General features: G+C 33.4%; 2 protein-coding genes across 2 annotated transcripts; both read right to left on the bottom strand.

The window, feature by feature from the left end:
* Positions 1-2,302: 2,302 nt before the first annotated feature.
* Positions 2,303-7,911, bottom strand: LOC132050257 (alcohol dehydrogenase class-3). The gene is made up of 9 exons (XM_059441427.1): positions 7,750-7,911; positions 7,280-7,416; positions 6,011-6,057; positions 5,568-5,893; positions 4,725-4,807; positions 4,568-4,643; positions 3,101-3,258; positions 2,768-2,929; positions 2,303-2,681 (listed from the first exon to the last, which is right to left on the bottom strand). Exons 1-9 carry the CDS (start codon positions 7,781-7,783, stop codon positions 2,565-2,567), a joined length of 1,140 nt encoding a protein of 379 aa, XP_059297410.1. The 5' UTR covers positions 7,784-7,911; the 3' UTR covers positions 2,303-2,564.
* Positions 7,912-18,541: 10,630 nt separating this feature from the next.
* Positions 18,542-21,471, bottom strand: LOC132062597 (uncharacterized). The gene is made up of 8 exons (XM_059455138.1): positions 21,335-21,471; positions 21,102-21,242; positions 20,387-20,960; positions 20,003-20,275; positions 19,643-19,897; positions 19,074-19,403; positions 18,970-19,018; positions 18,542-18,753 (listed from the first exon to the last, which is right to left on the bottom strand). Exons 1-8 carry the CDS (start codon positions 21,469-21,471, stop codon positions 18,542-18,544), a joined length of 1,971 nt encoding a protein of 656 aa, XP_059311121.1.

Genomic DNA, 21,471 nt, shown 5'->3' with positions numbered 1-21,471 from the left:
AGCGGGTTATAAGATGATGGCAATTTGCGGGAATGCCCCTCATTTGGGGTGGTCTTTAATTTTTGCCCCTCAAATTGCTGGTCTATAATTTTTTTCCCTTCGCGTACAAATTCTGAGGTTCTAGGTTCGAACCCTGACTCCGTCATAAAAATAAAAAATAATTTCACAAGACAAAGCTTGGGGAAAATTATGCCGGATCCGGCATAAGCGCCTTAAGGCATAACTAAAATTATGCTGGATCAGACATATTTTATGCCTTAAGGCAATTTATAAGGCAGACTTTTATGCCTTAAGCTTAGTTATGTCTTAAGGCAACCTCTGCCGGAGATAACATAAGTTGTCTTAAGGCATAACTAAAGTTATGCCGGATTCAGCATAGGTTGCCTTATAAGGCAAACTTATAGTTATGCCTTAAGGCAACATATGCCGGATCCGACATAACTTTAGTTATACCTTAAGACAACTTATGCCATATAAGGCAGACTTTTCTCAAAGCCTAGCCTTGCGAAATTATTTTTACTTTTTATGCCTAAGCGGGGGTTTAAACCCAGAACCTCAGTATTTTCGGCCACCTTTTCAAGCAAAGGGCAAAACTTAAAGATCACCAATTTGAGGGACAAAATTTAAAGACCACCCCAAAAGAAGGGCAATCCGTGCAAAAAAATATAAGTTGATCATCCCCAACTTGTGAACTTTTTTTTTTTTTTTTCGCGGATTGCTCTTCATTTGGGTGGTCTTTAATTTTTGCCCTTCAAATTGGTTGTCTTTAATTTTTACCCTTCGCCTAATACCCCAAGGTTTTTGGTTCGAACCTCGGCTCAGTAAAAAAAAAAAAAATCGCAAGGCAGATGTTTGGATTCGCAAGGCAGAATTTTGCCCTGAAGGCAGAGTTTTGATTGACTGAGTGGGGATTCGAATCTGAAACCAAAGGATTTTTAGCGAAGGACAAAAATTAAAGACGACCCCCAACGAAGGATAATCCTGCAAATTGCCCGTGACTTTTCAACTTATAAGCATTTTAGTTTAACAAAAAAAATTTCACTATATTATCCTTAATAATTGTTTCTAATTCTGAAAATATCTTTGTCAAAACAAAATTCCCGACTTTCTTTTAACTTTGAATATTTCGTTCCTTCTTTAAAATACCCTAAAAAATTGAATTTTCTTAGGGTAGTTTAGTCATGTCAGCAAAAGAACAGCTTATCAACATTTTTTATCAAATACATCAACTACTTATTGTCAATTTCAATAATTGTATTCAAACACGTAAAAATCTATAATCATACCAATAATTAGGTAGGCTAGGCTTTTAATTTAACACAAATAAACGGAAAAAGTACTAAACAAAGGCGAAATAAATTTACATGTGTAAAATATATTTTATATACTAAAGTTTAAAAGTTAAGAAACATTAAGTTTTTCTCCTTCGGTCTTGGGGTGCATAGTGATGGAAACGATTACAGGCCAACAAGTAATTAACATGCACGTGTCCTACCTCTGAAACTTATTATGCTATTTCTATTGAAATTAAATTAGTTCCAAAAGATCGTGAGTAATAAGCTACAAGGTATTCCATTGATCTTGAACAACAAGCTGCAAGGTATTAGATATTTTCCTTTCGTATAATTTAAAGTTTTCTTATTGGATTCTCCCTCCATTCTAAAATAAATGAATTTTCGAAGTGTCGCACACTCCTTAAGAAAGTTAATTAGGGATATTAATCAAAGGTAACTTATCATATTACTCCTTTGTGTTTTCTCAAGCTTTTCTTTACACTAGAGATAATCAATGTAGAGATTTAATTATGTTGAAAACCCCCTTAAAGAGAAGGTAACTTCGAAAATAATAATTAATACATCATTGAACTTGAAAAATTCATTCATTTTGAATCATAAAAAATATATCAAAATTCATTTATGTTAAAATGGAGAGAGTAGGTTCGGTTCGTAAGTCTCATCTTACTTAATTTCTTTCTAATTGTGTTATTTGAATTTTGCATGGTGAGATGCGTATGACGTTTTAATTTTTAAAAAAATAAAAAATTTACCATACCATGTAAAACCTTGATGATGAAACGATTTCGAACAATCTAATTTTGACTATACAAAATAAAATAATTGAAAACTAATATGATATAAATTTTATAAAATAACAGGTCACGCTATACCATTGCACCCCTACTTTGCACTACCTTTTCAATTTTTCCCCTTTATTCTAACATTTTAACACCTATTTCCGACTACTCTCCCGAATAGGGTATTTTGTTTTAACAAAAAGCGCAACCTATCCTTTCATGTGTCCATTTAGCAACGGTAAAGATATTTGTACTTGAGAAAGCGGAAGATTTGTTGATGGAAACATAGCAATGGTGGTTCAGCCTTGAAAGTAGAACATTAACTTGAAAGATAACAAGAAGCCACCTACTTTAAAAGAGTTCCTCTTGTCCCCTTGATCCTCTTTTTCCCACTTTTCTTTTTATTCCACACATATAATTAGGGAAAGGGAAATAGTGTCCGAGCAACAGCACAAAACCAGCAAGTCAGCAACATAAGAGCCTAAAGACTTCATGCAAACATATCCAGGACAACCCGGAGGCAATCCCCATCATGCATCAAGTCAAAAGCTTTGTTTATGTCCGCAAACGTCATATTATGAGTGATGTACTCATCCACCTTGATTTCCTGTTAGTATGGAAGAGTTGGATAAATGAACAGTGGCCAAATGGTGAAATAAGTGGAAAAAAGTTTTAGAAAAGGAAAAAACTGACCTTCTTCAAATACTTGTCCACGAGCGTAGGAACTTGTGATCGGCTTTTGAAACCACCAAAAGCGGTTCCCTTCCAAACACGACCAGTCACCAGCTGAAATGGACGAGTGGATATCTCCTGACCAGACGCAGCAACACCTACAATCACTGAGGTTCCCCAACCCTGCAGGACACATTCAGTATCAGTATCTTGTACATAGATTAATTTCTTCATAAAGACGAAAATTAAAAAGATAGGGGAACGTAGGGCGGGGCAGCTAAGCTATTTCAACGGAGTGAAGAGGCGAGGAAACTGCCATACCAATTTTATTGATTAGACACTAGCATAATTTACCTTGTGACAGCACTCTAAAGCAGCCCTCATAACAGATACGTTTCCAATGCACTCAAAACTGTAATCAACACCCCCGTCTGTAAGATCCACAATGACTTGCTGTATTGGTTTCTCATGCTCCTTAGGATTGATGAATTCGGTCACACCAAAATTTTTGGCTGCATACAACAGTTTAATATATGGATGAGATGATGTGAAAACTTCACAACAGAAAAAAATTAAGGACACTAGAGCATGAAAAATGTTGAGCTGCTCAAGTTTGATCCAAATTCTATTTCTTGAATCAGATTAAATTTAACCAGATGTCCTTTCACCGTCACTTTCAATCTGGCATACGCCTCAAAACTATTTTGTTTCATAAGTTGTTTCCTCCTATAATCAGCATGCAGGAAGAGAACTATTCTGAGATCAAACAACATATATATACATCAGACTTCTATACGAGTGATCTACTGCTTATCATACAGAAATATACAGATGATAATCAAGATATATGAGTGATAAAATTATGACATCTAATCTGAAAGTTTCAGAAAGATATATCTATGGTGTTGCTTCCATATTCCAATATGTGTCAAATGATTTGTCAAGGAATATTATATCTCTTGCCTTCGAATTTTTAAAGCTTGAAATTATATCAAATTAGCTAGAGAGAGGTCATGGAATAACAGATTGAGCTTTAGCATCGACAGCAAAATCGAAGAGGAGAAAATGCACCAATAGGATTTGACTGGTTGAAACCAAGGTTTTAAGACCTATCAGCTAAGGTAATGTTCGGCATCCTTTCTAGTAGATCTATCTCATTCTAGTTGGAGAAATGGCTGTTGCATTTGATTTTGTAGAAAGGATAAGGGAATAAAGACAACTTATCATTACTAGGCTTCTTTTGCTTTTCCATTACCATTATATTCCATTCCAAAAGGAAGCTCTCTACACAATTTACCACTATGACATAGTGATGATATATAAAAATTCTTGTAAGCACTCATAAAACATATAATCTACAAGTGCGCCTACATATATACATCTAAATCTGAAATTACTTGTCGGTTTTTTTTTTTTTTTTTTTTTATGAAAATGCTAATTAGTTGTCGTCTTTTAACTAACATTTTTTAAATAACCGTGAAATTCCCGTGGGCCAAAGGGCCCACGGTTCAAAACTCGGCGGTAACGCCCCGCCCCTGTACCCTTCTCCACTTACATACAAGGTTTTTGTTTGCAACAGGGTTCAAACTCGTGGTGTGCACCTAATCCACACATCATGAGACACGCTCTTACCATTGAACCAAAGCCCTAGGGGATTTGGCTTTTGATTGAACATTAGTAACTTGTATTTGAAGTCTACCATAAAGTGATCTAGGGAGTAGCTCAAGTTCTGACAAATGTGATGTAAAATACACTCTGAACCTAATCATATACTTACAATTCCTAAAAGACAATCTTAAGACAGATTGGACAAAGCTGTACCTCTATCGAACTTTTTGCTGTCAATATCAATCCCAATAATCCGCGAAGCACCAGCAGTTTTTGCACCCTCCGCCACCTAACAAGCAAATTGATAGATTACATAAATATATTAAAGGAGTTTAATTATTGACACACAATCATATTGTTAGATACTTACAGCAAGACCAACTGTTCCCAGGCCAAAGACAGCAACAATGGAACCTGGTTCAACTTTGGCAGTGTTCCAAACAGCTCCAAGGCCTAAAGACAGCAAATACACAATGTAAAAACGCAAGGAGGATAAGGAAGAGTGTAATTAGCCATTAATTAAAACTAAATAAAACACAACATATTGGCAAAACAAAGGGACATAGAAAGATGGGCATTCTATGATTTTTTTATTTCTTCCTCTTGGGGTATCTAGGGAATAAACCAGCTTGAAGTTTTAATGAAAAATGATAGATAAGATGGACACTTGGGTTAACCAACCAAAAGGCACTATCTAGTAACTCATATAGATCAAATTACTATGACGATCTGCTCCCTAACCAATATACCTAAATGCATTTCCATCCTTGCTCTATCAATCATTAATACACTAAGAGCCCCACTATGATACTTGGTTTTAATTTCCTTTTTTACTTTCCATTCTTCTTTTACTTCTCTTTCTTTTAGCTTTTACTTTGGGGTATTTTCTCTCAAAATCCTGTCTAGACTTTACAATCACATTGTCTCAGAAGTGCTCTCAATTTGGCAGGTGTCAAGCGTTGCAGTAATTTTAACAGAAACTGAGAGATTAAGGAATCAATAAGAACAACTAATAGTATGATGATGAAGTGGCATGAAACTGCAACTTCGAGGACCAGTCCAACAGTTTATTACAATTATATATTATCGATAAAGAACAGATTAGAAATGGAGCAAGGTCCAGCATTAAATACAGAAGATATTTCATGACTTAGCTTCGAGGAAACCGCAAGATATTAGTTCAATCACATATTAGGTTTAGAAATCAAGTTACCGGTTGGAACACCACATCCAAGAAGGCAGACTTTCTCCAGAGGAGCTACTGGGTCAATCTTTGCAACACTAACATCATGAACAACGGTGTACTGACTGAAGGTTGAAGTTCCCATGAAATGATAGATCGGCTTTCCATTGATTGAGAATCGACTCTTGCGGTCAGTCATCATAACTCCCACTCCAGTAGCAGCCCTTACTTTACCACAAAGGTTGGTCTTTCCTGATTTGCAGAACTTGCATTCTCTGCATTCTGCCTGGTAACAAGGTATAACATGGTCTCCCGGCTGAACCTCGGTCACTCCTTCACCAACACTTTCTACTATCCTGCAAATTTTAGAGGGCTAAGATCAAGAAAAAGGGTATCCAGATAAAACTCTTGTTTTGCTTCAATGGAAGCTACTACATTCAAATAAAATGCTACGACATAAAGAGAGCATGTACCCTGCAGCCTCATGACCAAGAACACATGGGAAGAGACCCTCAGGATCCTTCAAGGAAAAAGAAACACGTGTTAAATTGTGAATGACTATACCAAACAACCACAAATAATTTAATAAACAAATGATCTAAAACCATTGACTCCAAATTTATCGTTTCCCAAAGTACTAATTTCCACAAATATAATGAGTTGTGGGAAATTTCCCAAAGAAAGAACTAGAAATTGTTGGCATTCTGAGAATACCCTTGAGCATATATGTTCTGAAGAAGCTCAAAATCTGGGAATGCATGTTTCTATGAAAATCCATAAGGAAAATTACCTTTTGCACCAGTTGAACTGCATTTTGTAGGAATGTCATGATATGTCACAATATTAGCCACCCAAAAGCAAATCAATATTATTGCAGAAATGAAAAACGCTTCAACTCTATTCTCTGATTCGGCAATCACTCTGCTTATTCACCAATCCCAAATCAGTTGGGGTCAGCTTAATGATCCTTTGTAACCCATTCCACTCTATTCAGCAGGTACTTTAAGGATTCATCAAATTTAGACCACATAACTACTCCTTTATCTGGCTTGAGACCGGTGTTCCGTTTGTCTGATTGTGCACTTAAGGTGTGTTTGATATGAAAGGAAATTGTTTTCCACGAAAAATGTTTTCTTGGAAATTGTTTTTCAAGAAAATAAGTGGGTTTCTTACTTATTTTTAAGCAAGAAATATCATCCTAAAATCATTTGTATATAATCTAGACAAATACTAGAGTAAAATCAATAACTACTACTCTACTAGTCCATGGAGAAAGATGTATACATATAGATATATTCCTCCCGTTTCAATTTGTTTGTCTTACTTTCCTTTTTAGTCCGTTCCCAAAATAACGCCTCTTTCCTTTCCTGACAACTCTTTGATTCCAATATCCAACATGACATGTTTAAGACCACAAGATTAAAGAACATTTTAGTACATTCTACATATCTTTGACCACAAGATTCAAAATCTTGTTTAATTTCTTAAACTCCGCGTCCAGGAGCGGAGCTAGGTAGGCTGCAGGTGGTTCATCCGAACCCCCTCGGCAAAAAATTAGGTTGTGTATACAAGGTTAAAATTATTTTTTATGTGTATGTAGTAAATGATGAACCCCTTGACTTCTTCGTATATTTACTTCTTCATATTTTTGAACCCCTAGGTGAAAATTCTGGCTCCGCCACTGTCCGGGTCAACTCAAAACCAGACAAACAAATTGAAACCGAGTGAGTAGATTAAATTACCTTGCCACTCCAGGTATAAGCATCAGTATGGCAGAGAGCAGTATAAAGAACTTTAACACGAACTTCACCGGCCTGTGGTGGTGCCACCTGTACATCCTCTATCACCAATGGCTTGTTGGGTTCCCAGGCCACCGCAGCTAATAATCACACCATTTCACAATCCATAAAATCACACATTAAGCTACTAACTTAAACGGGTCGTTTGGTTCGCAGACTAAATTATTCTGGGATTATAACCCAGGATTAAATTTGAGATTAAATTTATACTGTGTTTTGTCCAAGCTATAAAAATTTATCCCGGATAAATAATATATTTTAATCTCAAACTTAATCCTGACATATCTCACCTTATCCGCGCACCAAAAATACAAGTGACACATACATTTCTATAAGTGGGTGTACTAGTATTAGATCCGACTTTGATATTGCTTTAAAAGTAATGAATTTGAATAGAATATAGAAAAAGGTACCTTTGCAGGTGATGACTTGACCTTGTGTAGCCATGATTTTGGAACTCAAATTACAGACCACAGAATTAATATTTGTGAGAGAAAATAACAATAGTGTTTTGAGGATGATGTGTATAGTTCAAATAGATCCGATTCTATATAGGAGCTTCTTACTTCAATTATTACTAAGCCCAGCCCGCTAGAATTCTCACCCTGCCCATAGACTAGTCTTAATTAAATTCTGCCGAATTATTGTGATTTTTTGATAAATAAAAATTCACTTATCTAAATATAGATAAATTTGAAAGAAAATAATTAATCTTTTCTCAAGAAAGTGAACACTTATTTCGAACCAAATAAAAAGTTTAAGTAGACACTTATTGTGAAACAGAGAGAGTATTTTCTTTCCTTATCTGTTTTCTACTAACTAAACATAAACATTTTACAGTACTCTTTAATTCTAGTCTATGTTTAACTGTTTGACTGAAAATTTAAAAAGAAAAGTTATGATTTAAAATGAATCTTAGATATTTTGTGACTATAAATTATTTTATTAAAGTAAAATGAGAACTATTAAAATTAGATTATTTCGAAATATAGAAGTATGATATTCTTTTAGAACAAACTAAAAATTAATTATGTTATCTAAATTGGAACAAGAAAAATATTAAGTGGAGTATAACTACTTCATCAAAATACTATTTAGAAATATTTCTAACGAAACATGTCCCTTTCAAATCTTGTCTATAGTATTTTAATGCATAAGGTTTGGGCCGTCATCGAAAGATAAAAAACTACTTTCATTATTCTTATATAGGCTAATTCTTGTAAATGTATCGGCGAGTTGTTTGTTGGTCTCCATATAAATATGCTTCATATTTGATTTCCCAGTCTAATCACGAGACACGTGTAATCAGACAACAGTTTTGAGTATTTTTATTATATGTTCTTGAGATAATAATTAATTCATAGAATCAACATTTACTTCTAAAGTAATGTAATTATATTCTAGCGCCAAAATGTGATATAATTCAGCTTCTAGTGGGATATTTGTGGAGAAAATTTGAAGCCAATTCCTTTTGCTATTTCTTTTCCTTGCAATAATTGGTTAGTAGAATGTTGCGAGAACGGGGTCTATCTAATTTTTTTTCTTTGTAAATAGCTACTTTAAGTGACAATTAGCATTTCATAATGTATTCAGTAACAATGTGAAATTATATTTTTATATCTGAAGTAGATTGTCATGTTCTATTTAGCAAGAGAAAGTTTTACTAAAAATTGAAGAACATAAGTTTATGTCAGATTAGTTTACCAAAAAACCTTCGTATTTACACCAAATCAACATATTATTATTAAATTATAATTAATTAATACACATTTTTATTTTAAATTTATCACTTAATTATAGTAAATCAATTTATTAAAGGATGTAATCCTTTAAAAGGATACATGTGCCTCACATCTATATCTATATATAATATAAAAGTTTTTTTAAAGATAAACAATCCCATGCCAAGACCTCTCTACTTATCGACATTTATCTTTTTTCTCCTTTTTTTTTTTTTGACAATTTTGCCTTCATTTCTCTACATAATTTACTAAATAATTGAATTAAGAAAAGCCATAAATAAGCTATTGAATTAACAAAAGCCTTAAATAAGCTTTGCCGTTTAACCCTCTGTGATCCCACGTACAACTAATTAATCCCAATTCCCAAGTAACCCTCTGTTGATCCACGTAACAGCAATATTTACTCATAATAATCAACGTAAAGCCATTTTCTTGATAATTAATTAGAAACTGATAATTACAGTAAATTTCATTCCTCTGCCTTTTGATACACTATTTCGTGACCTATATATCTTCTTATTCTTCTCTTTTTTGGGTAAGCTATTCCCTTGTGTTGTTCATTTTTGGCTGTGCATTAGGACTATTTTAAAAAAAAATTGTGGATGATTTTATTTGTCGTAATTCTCATTCAGTAAATTAATTTTTAGTATTTCTTTACAATTCTTATTCATAGTCTATCGATTTTTGTGATGTATTTTCTTGTAGGGATAAAGAAGAGGAGGGAGGAGGAGGAGACCAAATGGTGGACAAATGAAAAAGAAGACTAGAAAATGACTATGGGGAAATTTGACAATATCCACAAGTAGTGTTCTTCATATTTGACTTTGCGAAAAAAGTTATTTCACATCTCTTTTGGACCACATGCAAGGTATGTAATTTTCTTATAATCTGAATAGTTAAATGACTTAATTTTATTCATACTAATTGTTTATTTGTTTTTTTTACTTGTTCATTGTTTTCGCTCCGTAACTAATTCCTCTTTCTTTGTTTGTTTTTCATTATTTTACTAGGTGATTATTAGAGATGTGATAAACTGTCAAATAATACGACTGTTAGAATTGTCTATAGAAATTAGTTGGTTATTTCTCTGATTGCCATTATTTTTGCATGCTAAATGGTTTGGTTTTAGTATTAACATATCATATCCGTAAAATTAAATTCCATTTCTGAATATACTACTGAAACTGAATTGAATATTTTTATCTGTACGGCTATTATAGCTATAAAACGAATTCTTCAAAATTTTAGTTATAATTTTACCTTTTTAGTACTCTTTAAAATTTATACAAAAGTTACATAACTTTCATTGGTAAAGTATATTAAGTTGTATTTTACATAAAAGTATATGCTTCAAATAACACAGTGTATGAATTAGCTAATAGTTCGACATTAAACGGAAGTCGGCCCTTTTTTTATCATGAAAAAAAAGTTAATATAAAAATTTATTATTGGGAACTTACAGTCATTTCAAATTCACTGATATATCAACTGTTTGCTTTCATTAGTAAAGTCCAACAAATGGATGTTGCCATTTTTTTTTTATATAAATTTCAAAAGTTTCTACTAAAGAAAAAGTTGTACTATTAAAGAGCTCAAGTTTAAAGCATAATTAAAATGCTTCAGCCCACATGTTAACAAATAATCGAGGCAAATCCACCTTTTTAGATATTCTATATATTAATGTTAGCACCCTTATTAAGTTTAAATAGTTTGTGTATACACATACACATATGAATGAAAACATTTTCTTATTTTATATTTTAAACATGTATTACGTCGTTTACAGAGAATTAAATAAATCAGATTATCTCTTAGGCTTGCCTTCAGCTTTTTCATTACTTTTTCTAACTTCCATTCAAGTTGACATTAAATGAGTTTCAAATTCGATTATAATGTTTCTCAATATTCTTTCGGTTAAATGTCACTCAATATTCTTTTAGTTAAAAGATTATGTATAGATTATTTAAAGAATCATGAAAAGATGTTTCATTAAAAAATATTGAACATTAATATCTATTCATATTTATATCTTTTTTATTAAAAGATTATGTATAGATTATTTAAAGAATCATGAAAAGATGTTTCATTAAAAAATATTGAACATTAATATCTATTCATATTTATATCTTTTTTATAGCCGCGCGTAGCGCGGGCAATCACACTAGTGTATTCATAAGTATGACAAGTACAACAAATCCACACGACATTTTATTTGTTCAATAGTTCCATGATCTCACCATTCTAATAAATTAAATAAATGCAACTGACAACTCATATTTAGATCATGTCTCCAACTTTGATCTGATACGAGTAAGGTAAACCACAATATCCCTCTTGTTTATTAGTTATCCCTTATTAAAATGCAATAAAATAGTTTTCAAAACAACCTTAATTCTTAATAGCAAAAACAATTTGTCTCTCCTTATCTTTTTGTTGGTCTTATGGTGCTATTTAATTTATCTTGCATCTTCGTGATAATATTTTATATTAACCCCATTCCCAATCAAGATAGTGGGCCCTCTGCCCTGCTTGAAATTGGTGATTTGCACGAATATGATAACTTCTGTGTCAATTTAGATTTTAGATAAGTTTAGTAAAATTAACTTACATGTCAATTGTCATGACTTGGAGCTCGCGGGTCATAACTTGGAGCTTACCGGTGTTGACCTAGTTTCAATAAGTCTTAGCAGATAGCTAGAAGTTTGGATGGATGAGCGAAGATTTGCACCAGTTTAACTGCTTTTTGTGGGAATGTAATGATATGTCACAATATTAGCCACCCAAAAGCAAATTAATATTATTGCAGAAATGAAAAACGCTTCAACTCTATTCTCTGATTCAGCAATCAATCCGCTTATTCACGAATCCCAAATCAGTTGGGGTCAGCTTAATGATCCTTTGTAACCCATTCCACTCTATTCAGCAGGTACTTTAAGGATTCATCAAATTTTAGACCACATAACTACTCCTTTATCTGGCTTGAGACCGGTGTTCCGTTTGTCTGATTGTGCATTTAAGGTGTGTTCGGTACGAAAGGAAATTGTTTTCCATGAAAAATGTTTTCTTGAAAATTGTTTTTCAGGAAAATAAGTGGGTTTCTTACTTATTTTTAAACAGCAAATATCATCCTAAAATCATTTGTCTATAATCTAGACAAATACTAGAGTAAAATCAATAACTACTACTCTACTAGTCCATGGAGAAAGATGTATACATATAGATATATTCCTCCCGTTTCAATTTGTTTGTCTTACTTTCCTTTTTAGTCCGTTCCCAAAATAACGCCTCTTTCCTTTCCTGACAACTATTTGATTCCAATATCCAACAAACTCCAGGTGGTTCATCCGAACCCTCTCGGCGAAAAATTAGGTTGTGTATACAAGGTTAAAATTATTTTTTATGTGTATGTAGTAAATGATGAACCCCTTGACTTCTTCGTATATTTACTTTTTCATATTTTTCGAACCCCTAAAAATAAAATCCCCGCTCCGCCACCGTCCGGCCAACTTCAAAACTGCATAAACAAATCAAACCGAGAGAGTAGATTAAATTACCTTGCCACTCCATGTATAAGCATCAGTATGGCAGAGAGCAGTATAAAGAACTTTAACACGAACTTCACCCGCCTGTGGTGGTGCCACCTGTACATCCTCTATCACCAATGGCTTGTTGGGTTCCCAGGCCACCGCAGCTAATAATCACACCATTTCACAATCCATAAAATCACACATTTAAGCTACAAATTTAATAGGTTCGTAGACTAAATTATTCTGGGATTATAATCCAGGATTAAGTTTGGGATTAAATTTATACTATGTTTTGTCCAAGGTATAAAAATTTATCCCCGATAAATTATATATTTTAATTTCAAACTTAATCCTGAGATATCTCACCTTATCCCGCGTACCAAAAATGACACATACATTTCTATAAGTGGGTGTACTAGTATTAGATCCGACTTTGATATTGCTTTAAAAGTAATGAATTTGAATAGAATATAGAAAAAGGTACCTTTGCAGGTGATGACTTGACCTTGTGTAGACCACAGAATTAATATTTGTGAGAGAAAATAACAATAGTGTTTTGAGGATGATGTGTATAGTTCAAATAGATCCGATTCTATATAGGAGCTTTTTACTTCAATTATTACTAAGCCCAGCCCACTAGAATTTTCATACCGCCCTTACTTTGCAATTCTATTTTCCCTCGTCTTTTTGGGAAAATTACAATTAAATGTCATTCGACCTTCTAATTTATAAAATATGTACATAGTGTATAAAATATAGTAATAAATATATATATACACAATCTTCCATAGGCTAATTCTTGTAAATGTACCGGCTAGTTGGTTGTCCTCCTTATAAAACTGCTTATTATTTGATTTCCCCAATCTAATTTGGAGACACCTGCAATCAGACAATAATTTTGAGTATTTTTTTATTGTTTTGTTTAAGTATATTATTAATTAATTCATAGAATTAATATTTACTTGTAAAGGAATGTTTTATATTCTAGCGCCAAATGTATAATGTATATAATTCAGCTCCTTGTGGGATATTTGTGGAGAAAATTTTAGTGAATCCATTTTGTCATATATTTTTTTTCCTTGCAATAATTGGTTAGTAGAATGTTGCCAGAACGGGGGTCTATTTAAATCTTCTTTTTTCTTTCTAAATAAATAGCTACTTTAAGGGACAATTAGCATTTCATAAATATTCAGTAACAGTGTGAAATTATTTTTATATCTGAAGTAGATTGTCATATTCTATTTAGCAAGAGCAAGCTTTACTAAAAATTGAAGAACATAAGTTTATGTCAGATTAGTTTACCGACAAACCTTCATATTTACACCAACTTAATAAATATATAGCATATTTCTTTTTATGTATTATTATTAAATCATAATTATTAATTCACACTTTTATTTTAATTTATCACTTAATTATGATAAATCAATTTATAAAAGGATGTATTCCTTTGAAAACGAATACATGTGCCTCACATGACAATCCATACGTATGACGAGTATAACAAATTCACACAACAAATCCACACGACATTTTATTTGTTCAATAGTTCCATGATCTCACCATTCTAACCTCAATAAATTAAATAAATGCATCGACAACTCATATTTAGATCATGTCTCCAACTTTGATCTGATACGAGTAAAGTAAAGTCTAGGGCTCTTCATGGTTTTGGTTAAAACCAAAACTAAATCGGAAATTTAACCAAACCGAATAAAAAATCCGACATTTGGTTTGGTTTGGTTTGATTTGGTTTTAAATTTTAAAAACCGATAATATTTGATTTGGTTATGGTTCTATTAAAAAATAACCGAATAAATAACCGAACCAAACCGATAAATTATATACATAAATTTTATAATTATTTATATGTATAATATTAGTTTTTCATAAATAATTATAAATATTTTATACCTTTTAATCATTAATTTGATTTTTGGTCTACTTATTTCACATGATTGTTTAAGGCTCATGTTTTTAAGAATATATCCAAGCCCATGTCTTTAAGTCTTTTAACTCTTTAAGTGTTAAGTGTAAACCTACTAACAGAAGCTCACGTTAGAGTCTAATGTCTTTAACTTAAATTTTTAGCCTTTCTTTGTCAGCCATTTGATTTTAGGTTGTTTCTTCTTCTTTTTTTCGAATTTATACCTTTCTTTTTTCTTGTCTGAATAGGACCTAAACTTCTAATATTTTTCATATAAAAAGGACAAAGGTTGTAGATTTTGAGGTTTCTATGGAAGATACTTTAGTAATATCAACATTTGCTGCAACTCAAGCACATGGTAATGCCCTAATACTTCTTCCGTGGGTAATCCTCCTAAAAAGCAGAAAAGAATAACTCCTTGTAGTCGAGACCCTAGCCTTGGGGATAATGATAGACAAACATCTGAAGTTTGGGATCATTACACAAAATTTTTTTAATAAAATGGGAGAATTGAGGGCAAAATGCAAGTACTGCCCCAAAGTTTGGGATCATCACACAAAGTTTTTTTATTTCATATATTTTCATTTTAATTTTAGGTAGTCTTTATGTTTAATAAATATGTATGTTTGTAACAACAACTAAAAGCTCCTACGCTCTACTTTATTTTCGTGTATGTGTATTAAGATGACAAAAATGGTGCAAAATGCACTACTAAGTTAGTTTTTAGCTCTATATGTAATAGTTTAGCAACTTTCGTAACTTGAGTACTACACTATCACTAATAGTGAAAATGTTTCTATGATGTATGTTCCACCTTAAACCATAAATAAAAGTTATCGTTTGAACAAAAAAAAGACAAAGACATGTCTTTTTCAACTTTTTAATGTTTTACTAATAAGTCTCATGACTACTAGTCATAAATCGAAAAATCGAACCAAACCGACAATAACCAAACCGGTGATTATTATTTTATTTGGTTTGGTTATGGTTTTAGACATTTAAAAACCGACTAAATTGGTTTGATTATGATTTTAATCAATAACCGACCCAAACCGAACCATGAACACCCCTAAAGTAAACCACAATAATCCCTCTTTTTAAGTAGTTTTCAAAACAACCTTAATTCTTAATAGGAGTAGCAAAAACAATTTGTCTCTCCTTATCCTTTTTTTTTTGGTCTTATGGTATTTAATTTAGCTAGCATCTTCGTGATAATATTTTATATTAACCCCATTCCCATTCTAGATAGTGGGCCCTCTGCCATGCTTGAATTTGGTGATTTGCACAAATATGATAACTTCTGTGTCAATTTAAATAAGTTTAGTAAATTATAATTAACTTACATGTCAATTGTCATAACTTGGCGCACGCGGGTCATTGCTTGGAGCTTAACAGTGTTGACCTAGTTTAAATAAGTCTTAGCGGATAGCCAGAAGTTTGGATGGATAAGCGAAGATTTGCATTGCCATAACTCCTAGCGGATCATCAAGACTCTAGTATCATTTGTATTGTAATTTTGGAACAAATTATTCACAAGTCCTCGCGGCACCAGGACTTTAGTCTTAATAGAATCGTAAATTTGGAACAAATTGTTCACAAGTTCTGAAACCTACAGAGATCAATAACTTACTTTGTCTTCTTCAACAATGAAGCTCACAAAAACCCATCGATGGTGTTTCAAGTTTCTTCAACCAAACCAATCCAAACAAACTACAAATAAGTAATAGATTTTCAATTTTCTACAGTATACAAAGAAAATTGAGAAGAAGTAGAAAACGAAGAATAAGGAGGAGTAAGAAAAGTTCTAGCGGATATTTATATTTGCTAAATTTTTTAAATGGGGATGAAAGTTAAACACTGATTCTTAAAAGGCAAAATATTTAGCAATTTTGGCCCAACTCTCAACTTATTACTATAGCACCTCAGAACTTTGTTTGAGTTGAGTTTAGTACTAAAAGTGTGCTAACAAGGTTAAATTATTATTTTGCCTGCCAAAAATGCTAAGGACTAGCACTACATCAATTGAACATGATAATAACTGTACAAAGTGTATATTTACTGTTGTTTTCAGTGATTGAATTGTAGAAATAAAGAACAAGATCTTGAGATGAGAGAAGAGATAGTTGAGCAGAAGAAGAAGATAAAATTGTATTCCAAGATCTGATTTAGTACAGAAGGCTCTTAGCCTTTTATAACTAACATTAACTACCTTAACAACCTAACTAACTATTGGACTAATTACATGATTAGTAAATAACTGAAAAGACTACACTGCCCCTAGCTTAAGTGACTGATATTTCACTTCTCTCAACACTCCCCCTCCTGCTAGGAAGTGAGAAAATGTTAAGAACTCCTAGCTTGGAACTTAGATACTGATGTTGAACCCTGTTCAATCCTTTAGTTAGTAGGTCAGCAGGTTGCTCTTGTGTAGGAATATACTTAGTAGCTACTAAGCATTGAGTTATCTTCTCTCTAATGAAGTGGCAGTCGATTTCGATATGTTTTATTCTTTCATGATAAACTGGATTAGCTGCAAGCTGAATTGCAGCTTTACTGTCAGTGAAAATGTTTACAGGTTGCTTGACTTCCATTCCAAGTTCTTTCATGAGTCCAAGTAGCCAAATAAATTCTGTTACAATAGTGGCAATTCTTCTATATTTAGCTTCAAAACTTCTTCGAAACAACATTGTTTCTTGGATTTCGGAAACTAGTGAATCTCCTACTGCACAAAGTATCTTGTCACGACTTTCTTGTATGAGGGCAAGAGGTCCAATCAAAGATCGAGAAAAAAGCCGATTGTATTGTTCGATTACTTGATAGCAAAACACCTTGTCCAGGTTGATTTTTTATGTATCTCACAATCCTCAATGCAGCTTCCATGTGAGATTTCTTTGGTTGTTGAAGAAATTGGCTCAAAGTTTGTACTCCAAAAGCAATGTCTGGTCTTATCACAGTCAAGTAAAGTAACTTGCCTATTAGTCTTTGGTAAGTACTTTGATCAGCTAGAGGATCATGTTCAATACTTGAATTCCCATTTTCAGTACCTGAATTCTCATTAACCAATTCATCATGCTGCTTGGTTGTTAACTTGCAGTGTGTGTTAATAAGAGTTACTGCTGGTTTTGATCCACTCAAACCAGTTTCAGATATCAATTCTAATGTCTATTTCCTCTAGTGCATCACTGTGCCTTTCTTAGAACTTGCAAACTCAATTCTAAGAAAGTACTTTAACTCCCCCAAGTCCTTCATTTTGAAGGCTTGTTTCAGCTTGTCTTTGTGTCTCTTCAATGACTTGCATGCTATATCCTGTAATAAGCATATCATCCACACAGATGAGTACAAACACCAATCCTAATTTATCTTGTTTGATGAACAGTGAATGATCATATTCACTTTGTTTGAACTGGAAAATTAGCAAAGCCTCAGACAGTTTTGCATTCTACTATCTTGGAGCTTGCTTTAGTCCATATAGGGATTTCTTGAGTCTACAAACTGGCTGCTTCTCCCCCTGACTCTAAAATCTCTAAGGTAATTCCATATAAATCTCATCAGTTAAATCACCTTAAAGAAAAGCATTGAAAACATCCATCTGTTGTATGTTCCAGTTTCTTTGTGCAAAGAATGGATAAAACGGTCAAGATTGTTTTCATTTTTACCACTAGACTTAAAGTCTCTTGGTAGTCAATGCCCTTCTTTTGAGTATAACCTTTGGCTACCAATCTTGCCTTAAACCTCTCAATTTCACTTGTTGATTTATACTTCACCTTGTAAATCCATTTGCACCCTATTGCTTGTTTTCCTGGTGGCAGTTCTACAATGTCCCATGTGTGATTGTTCTGCAAGACATCAATTTCACCAGTGGCTTTAATCCTCCGGGATCTCAGAATCGCTTCTTTGTAGTTCTTTGGTTCAGTAGAATTAAACATCTTGGATAGATATGCTTGATAAGTTGTTGATATGTTCTCATAGGAAATGTAGTTTGCCATGGCATGTGGTGTTTGCTGAACATTTAGTACCACAAAATCTTCATCCACACTGGTGGTTTCTTGCCCCTTACTGATTTTCTTATCTCTATTGGTGGTGTAGGAACAGTTATTGTTGGTGTAGGAGCAGGTTGTGGATTGTAATCAGCTGCAGGCTCATTTTGATCCTGCAAGTTCTCTGCATGGATCTCATCAGGTAAGTGTTCTTCATAATGTTCAAGTGTTTCTTGTATCAAATCTGGTTTTGCAGGATGATTTTGTTATTCTTGCAGATTGTTAGTAGTTGAGTCTCTAGAGAACCATGTAGGTGGATCAATGTTGTTCAAGCCATTGTAAGTAAATATATGAGTCTGTTGTTTCTGTTCCTTAGACTTGAATGGAAATATGTCTTCTTTGAAAGTCACATCTCTGTTGACAAAGAATGTATGATTAGTTAAATCATATAATATGTAACCTTTTTGTGTTTCTGCATGTCCCACATGAGCAGCTATTATTGCTCTTGGCTGCAGTTTATCAGTTTCATTCAAAAAATTTTGCAAAACTTAAACATCTAATCACTCTCAAATGATGTAGTGCTGGTTTTTTACCATACGGTCTCTCATAATGAGTTTTGTTGTCGATTATTGCACTAGGTAGTCTGTTAATTATGTAGACAGCAGCTTTGACACATAACCCCCAGAATTTAATAGGAATATGAGCCTGAAATCTAATGGCCCTTGTTACTTCTAGAATGTGTCTATGCTTTCTCTCAACCGCTCCATTTTGTTGAGGAGTATAAGCACATGAAGTTTGATGAAGAATTCCTAACTTTAGAAATAAGTTTGTACATGTTGTGTTTGTAAATTCAGTGCCATTGTCAGTTCTTATTGTTTTTACTAATTTATCAAACTGAGTATGAACATAGGTTAGAAATTGTTGTAAAATAGTACAAACATCAGACTTAAGCTTTAAAAGGAATATCCAAGTCATTCTAGAGTAGTCATCAACCACAGTCAAAAAGTATTTATTTCCTTCATGAGTAGGAATTCTATAGGATCCCCACAGATCCATATGTAACAATTCAAAGCAACTAGAGCAAAAGTTCTGACATGAAAAGATAGCCTAGTCTACTTTGCACATGGGCATACAGTACACTTGCGTACAGTTTCAGTAATAGAATCTATGCTAGCTGATAGAACTTTCTTTAATACTGTGATAGAAACATGACCAAATCTTTTATGCCATCTAGCTATATCCTGATGTGAGGTTGAATTAAGTGCAGGAACTGAATTACTAGAAATACTGGCTGCTAATGAAACTTCTTTTGTGTCTGAGCTACTTGACAAAATGTACAAGCCCCTATCCTCTTTACCAATCATCTTCACCTTGCCACTTAAGAGATCCTAAAACACAAAGAAGTCAGGAAAGAAAGTTGCAGAACACCTTAACTCTTTGGTTAGTTTAGCAATTGATAGCAAATTAAACTTAAACTGTGGAAGATAAAATACATCAGTTATAGTATTTTTGTTTGGTAAAGTACATGATCCCATGTGTTTGACTAGAGATATCTCTTCCTTTGGGAGAAAAACTTTCTCTGATATTTCTGGTTGACATACAGTTTCTTTTTCAGGTAGATTCAGGTCAGCTACCATATGATTAGTAGCTCCTGTGTCTACTATCCAATGGTGAATACAGCTTTGAGCAGCTGAAGAAATATCCATACCTGTTGCATTACCTATTATATTTGTTGCATGGACTGTTTCTGGTGCCTTATTCAAAAACTGCAGGATTTATTGGTATTGATCCCTGGTAAATGACCAATACTCATGTTGGCTTTGTGACCCTGATCCTGACCCTGAAGGTTGACCAAATGTCTTGGCCTAAGCAAAGACTTGAGAATCTGCACCTTCTCCTTGCATTTTTTGATTTTCTCCAAATTGTCCAGAGTTTTCAGCAACCACATTGTAGGCTGAACTAGCATTATTTCCATTGTATGTAGCATTTGAGTTATTGAACCTCTTCTTGAACCTATACCCTTGAGGGTATCCTACCACCTTATAACAGGTTTCTTTAGTGTGTCCTTTGATTTTGCAAATCTCACAAAACAAGTTATAGTTCCTTTTAAACTTCTGAGCATTGTGGTTTTGATTCCCCCCATTTCTTGAGTACAAAGCTGTGTCATAAACCCCTTGTACACCAGTTGGATTTGCCCCCATTATACAAGTTGTAGCTCCTACTGAATTTTGGCTTTCACCACTAACAATTATGAAATAAACTTGGTTTACAGATGGCATTGGTGTCATTAAAAGGATCTGACTCCTAGCTTGTAAGTAAGACTCATTTAACCCCATGAGGAATTGAAACAGTTTTAGTTTGTGAAGATGTTCAATAAATTCTTTTGACTTTGGACAGTTACAAGCTGGTGCTGGTACTAAGGCATGAAACTCTTCCCAGAGATTTTTCAATCTTGAGAAGTAAACAGTTATAGAATTGGTTCCTTGTGAGAGTATGGCTATTTCTTTATGAAGATTAAAAGTTCTTGAACCATCCACTTTGGTAAATCTTTCTCATAATTCTTTCCATACTTCACTAGCATCTGAAGCATACATAATGCCTCCTAATAGATTTTTAGCAACTACATTCATTAACCAAGACAATACTATTGCATTTACACGTTCCCAGTGGTTCCACAAAGACTCAGGGTAAAATTCCTTTTTGCAAGTACCATCAACTAAACCCATTTTATTTCTACCCATTAAAGTAATTCTCATTAGCCTAAACCACATAGCATAGTTCTCTATACCTATTAATTGGAATGAGATGCTATGAATCCCACTAACATCTGAAGAAGACAAGCAGAGAGGGTGATGATAGTCGACTCCTGGAACTTGATTACCATATTGTTGTTTGCAGTCGTCCTATTGTTGAGAACTTGTGCATCAGATTGTTGTCCAATGTGTTCACCATTTGGAGACAT

The sequence above is a fragment of the Lycium ferocissimum genome, chromosome 1, assembly GCF_029784015.1.
Source record: "Lycium ferocissimum isolate CSIRO_LF1 chromosome 1, AGI_CSIRO_Lferr_CH_V1, whole genome shotgun sequence".
NCBI lineage: Eukaryota > Viridiplantae > Streptophyta > Magnoliopsida > Solanales > Solanaceae > Lycium > Lycium ferocissimum.
Note: the sequence above shows the minus strand (reverse complement) of the source record. Positions and strands in the feature narration are given on the sequence as shown.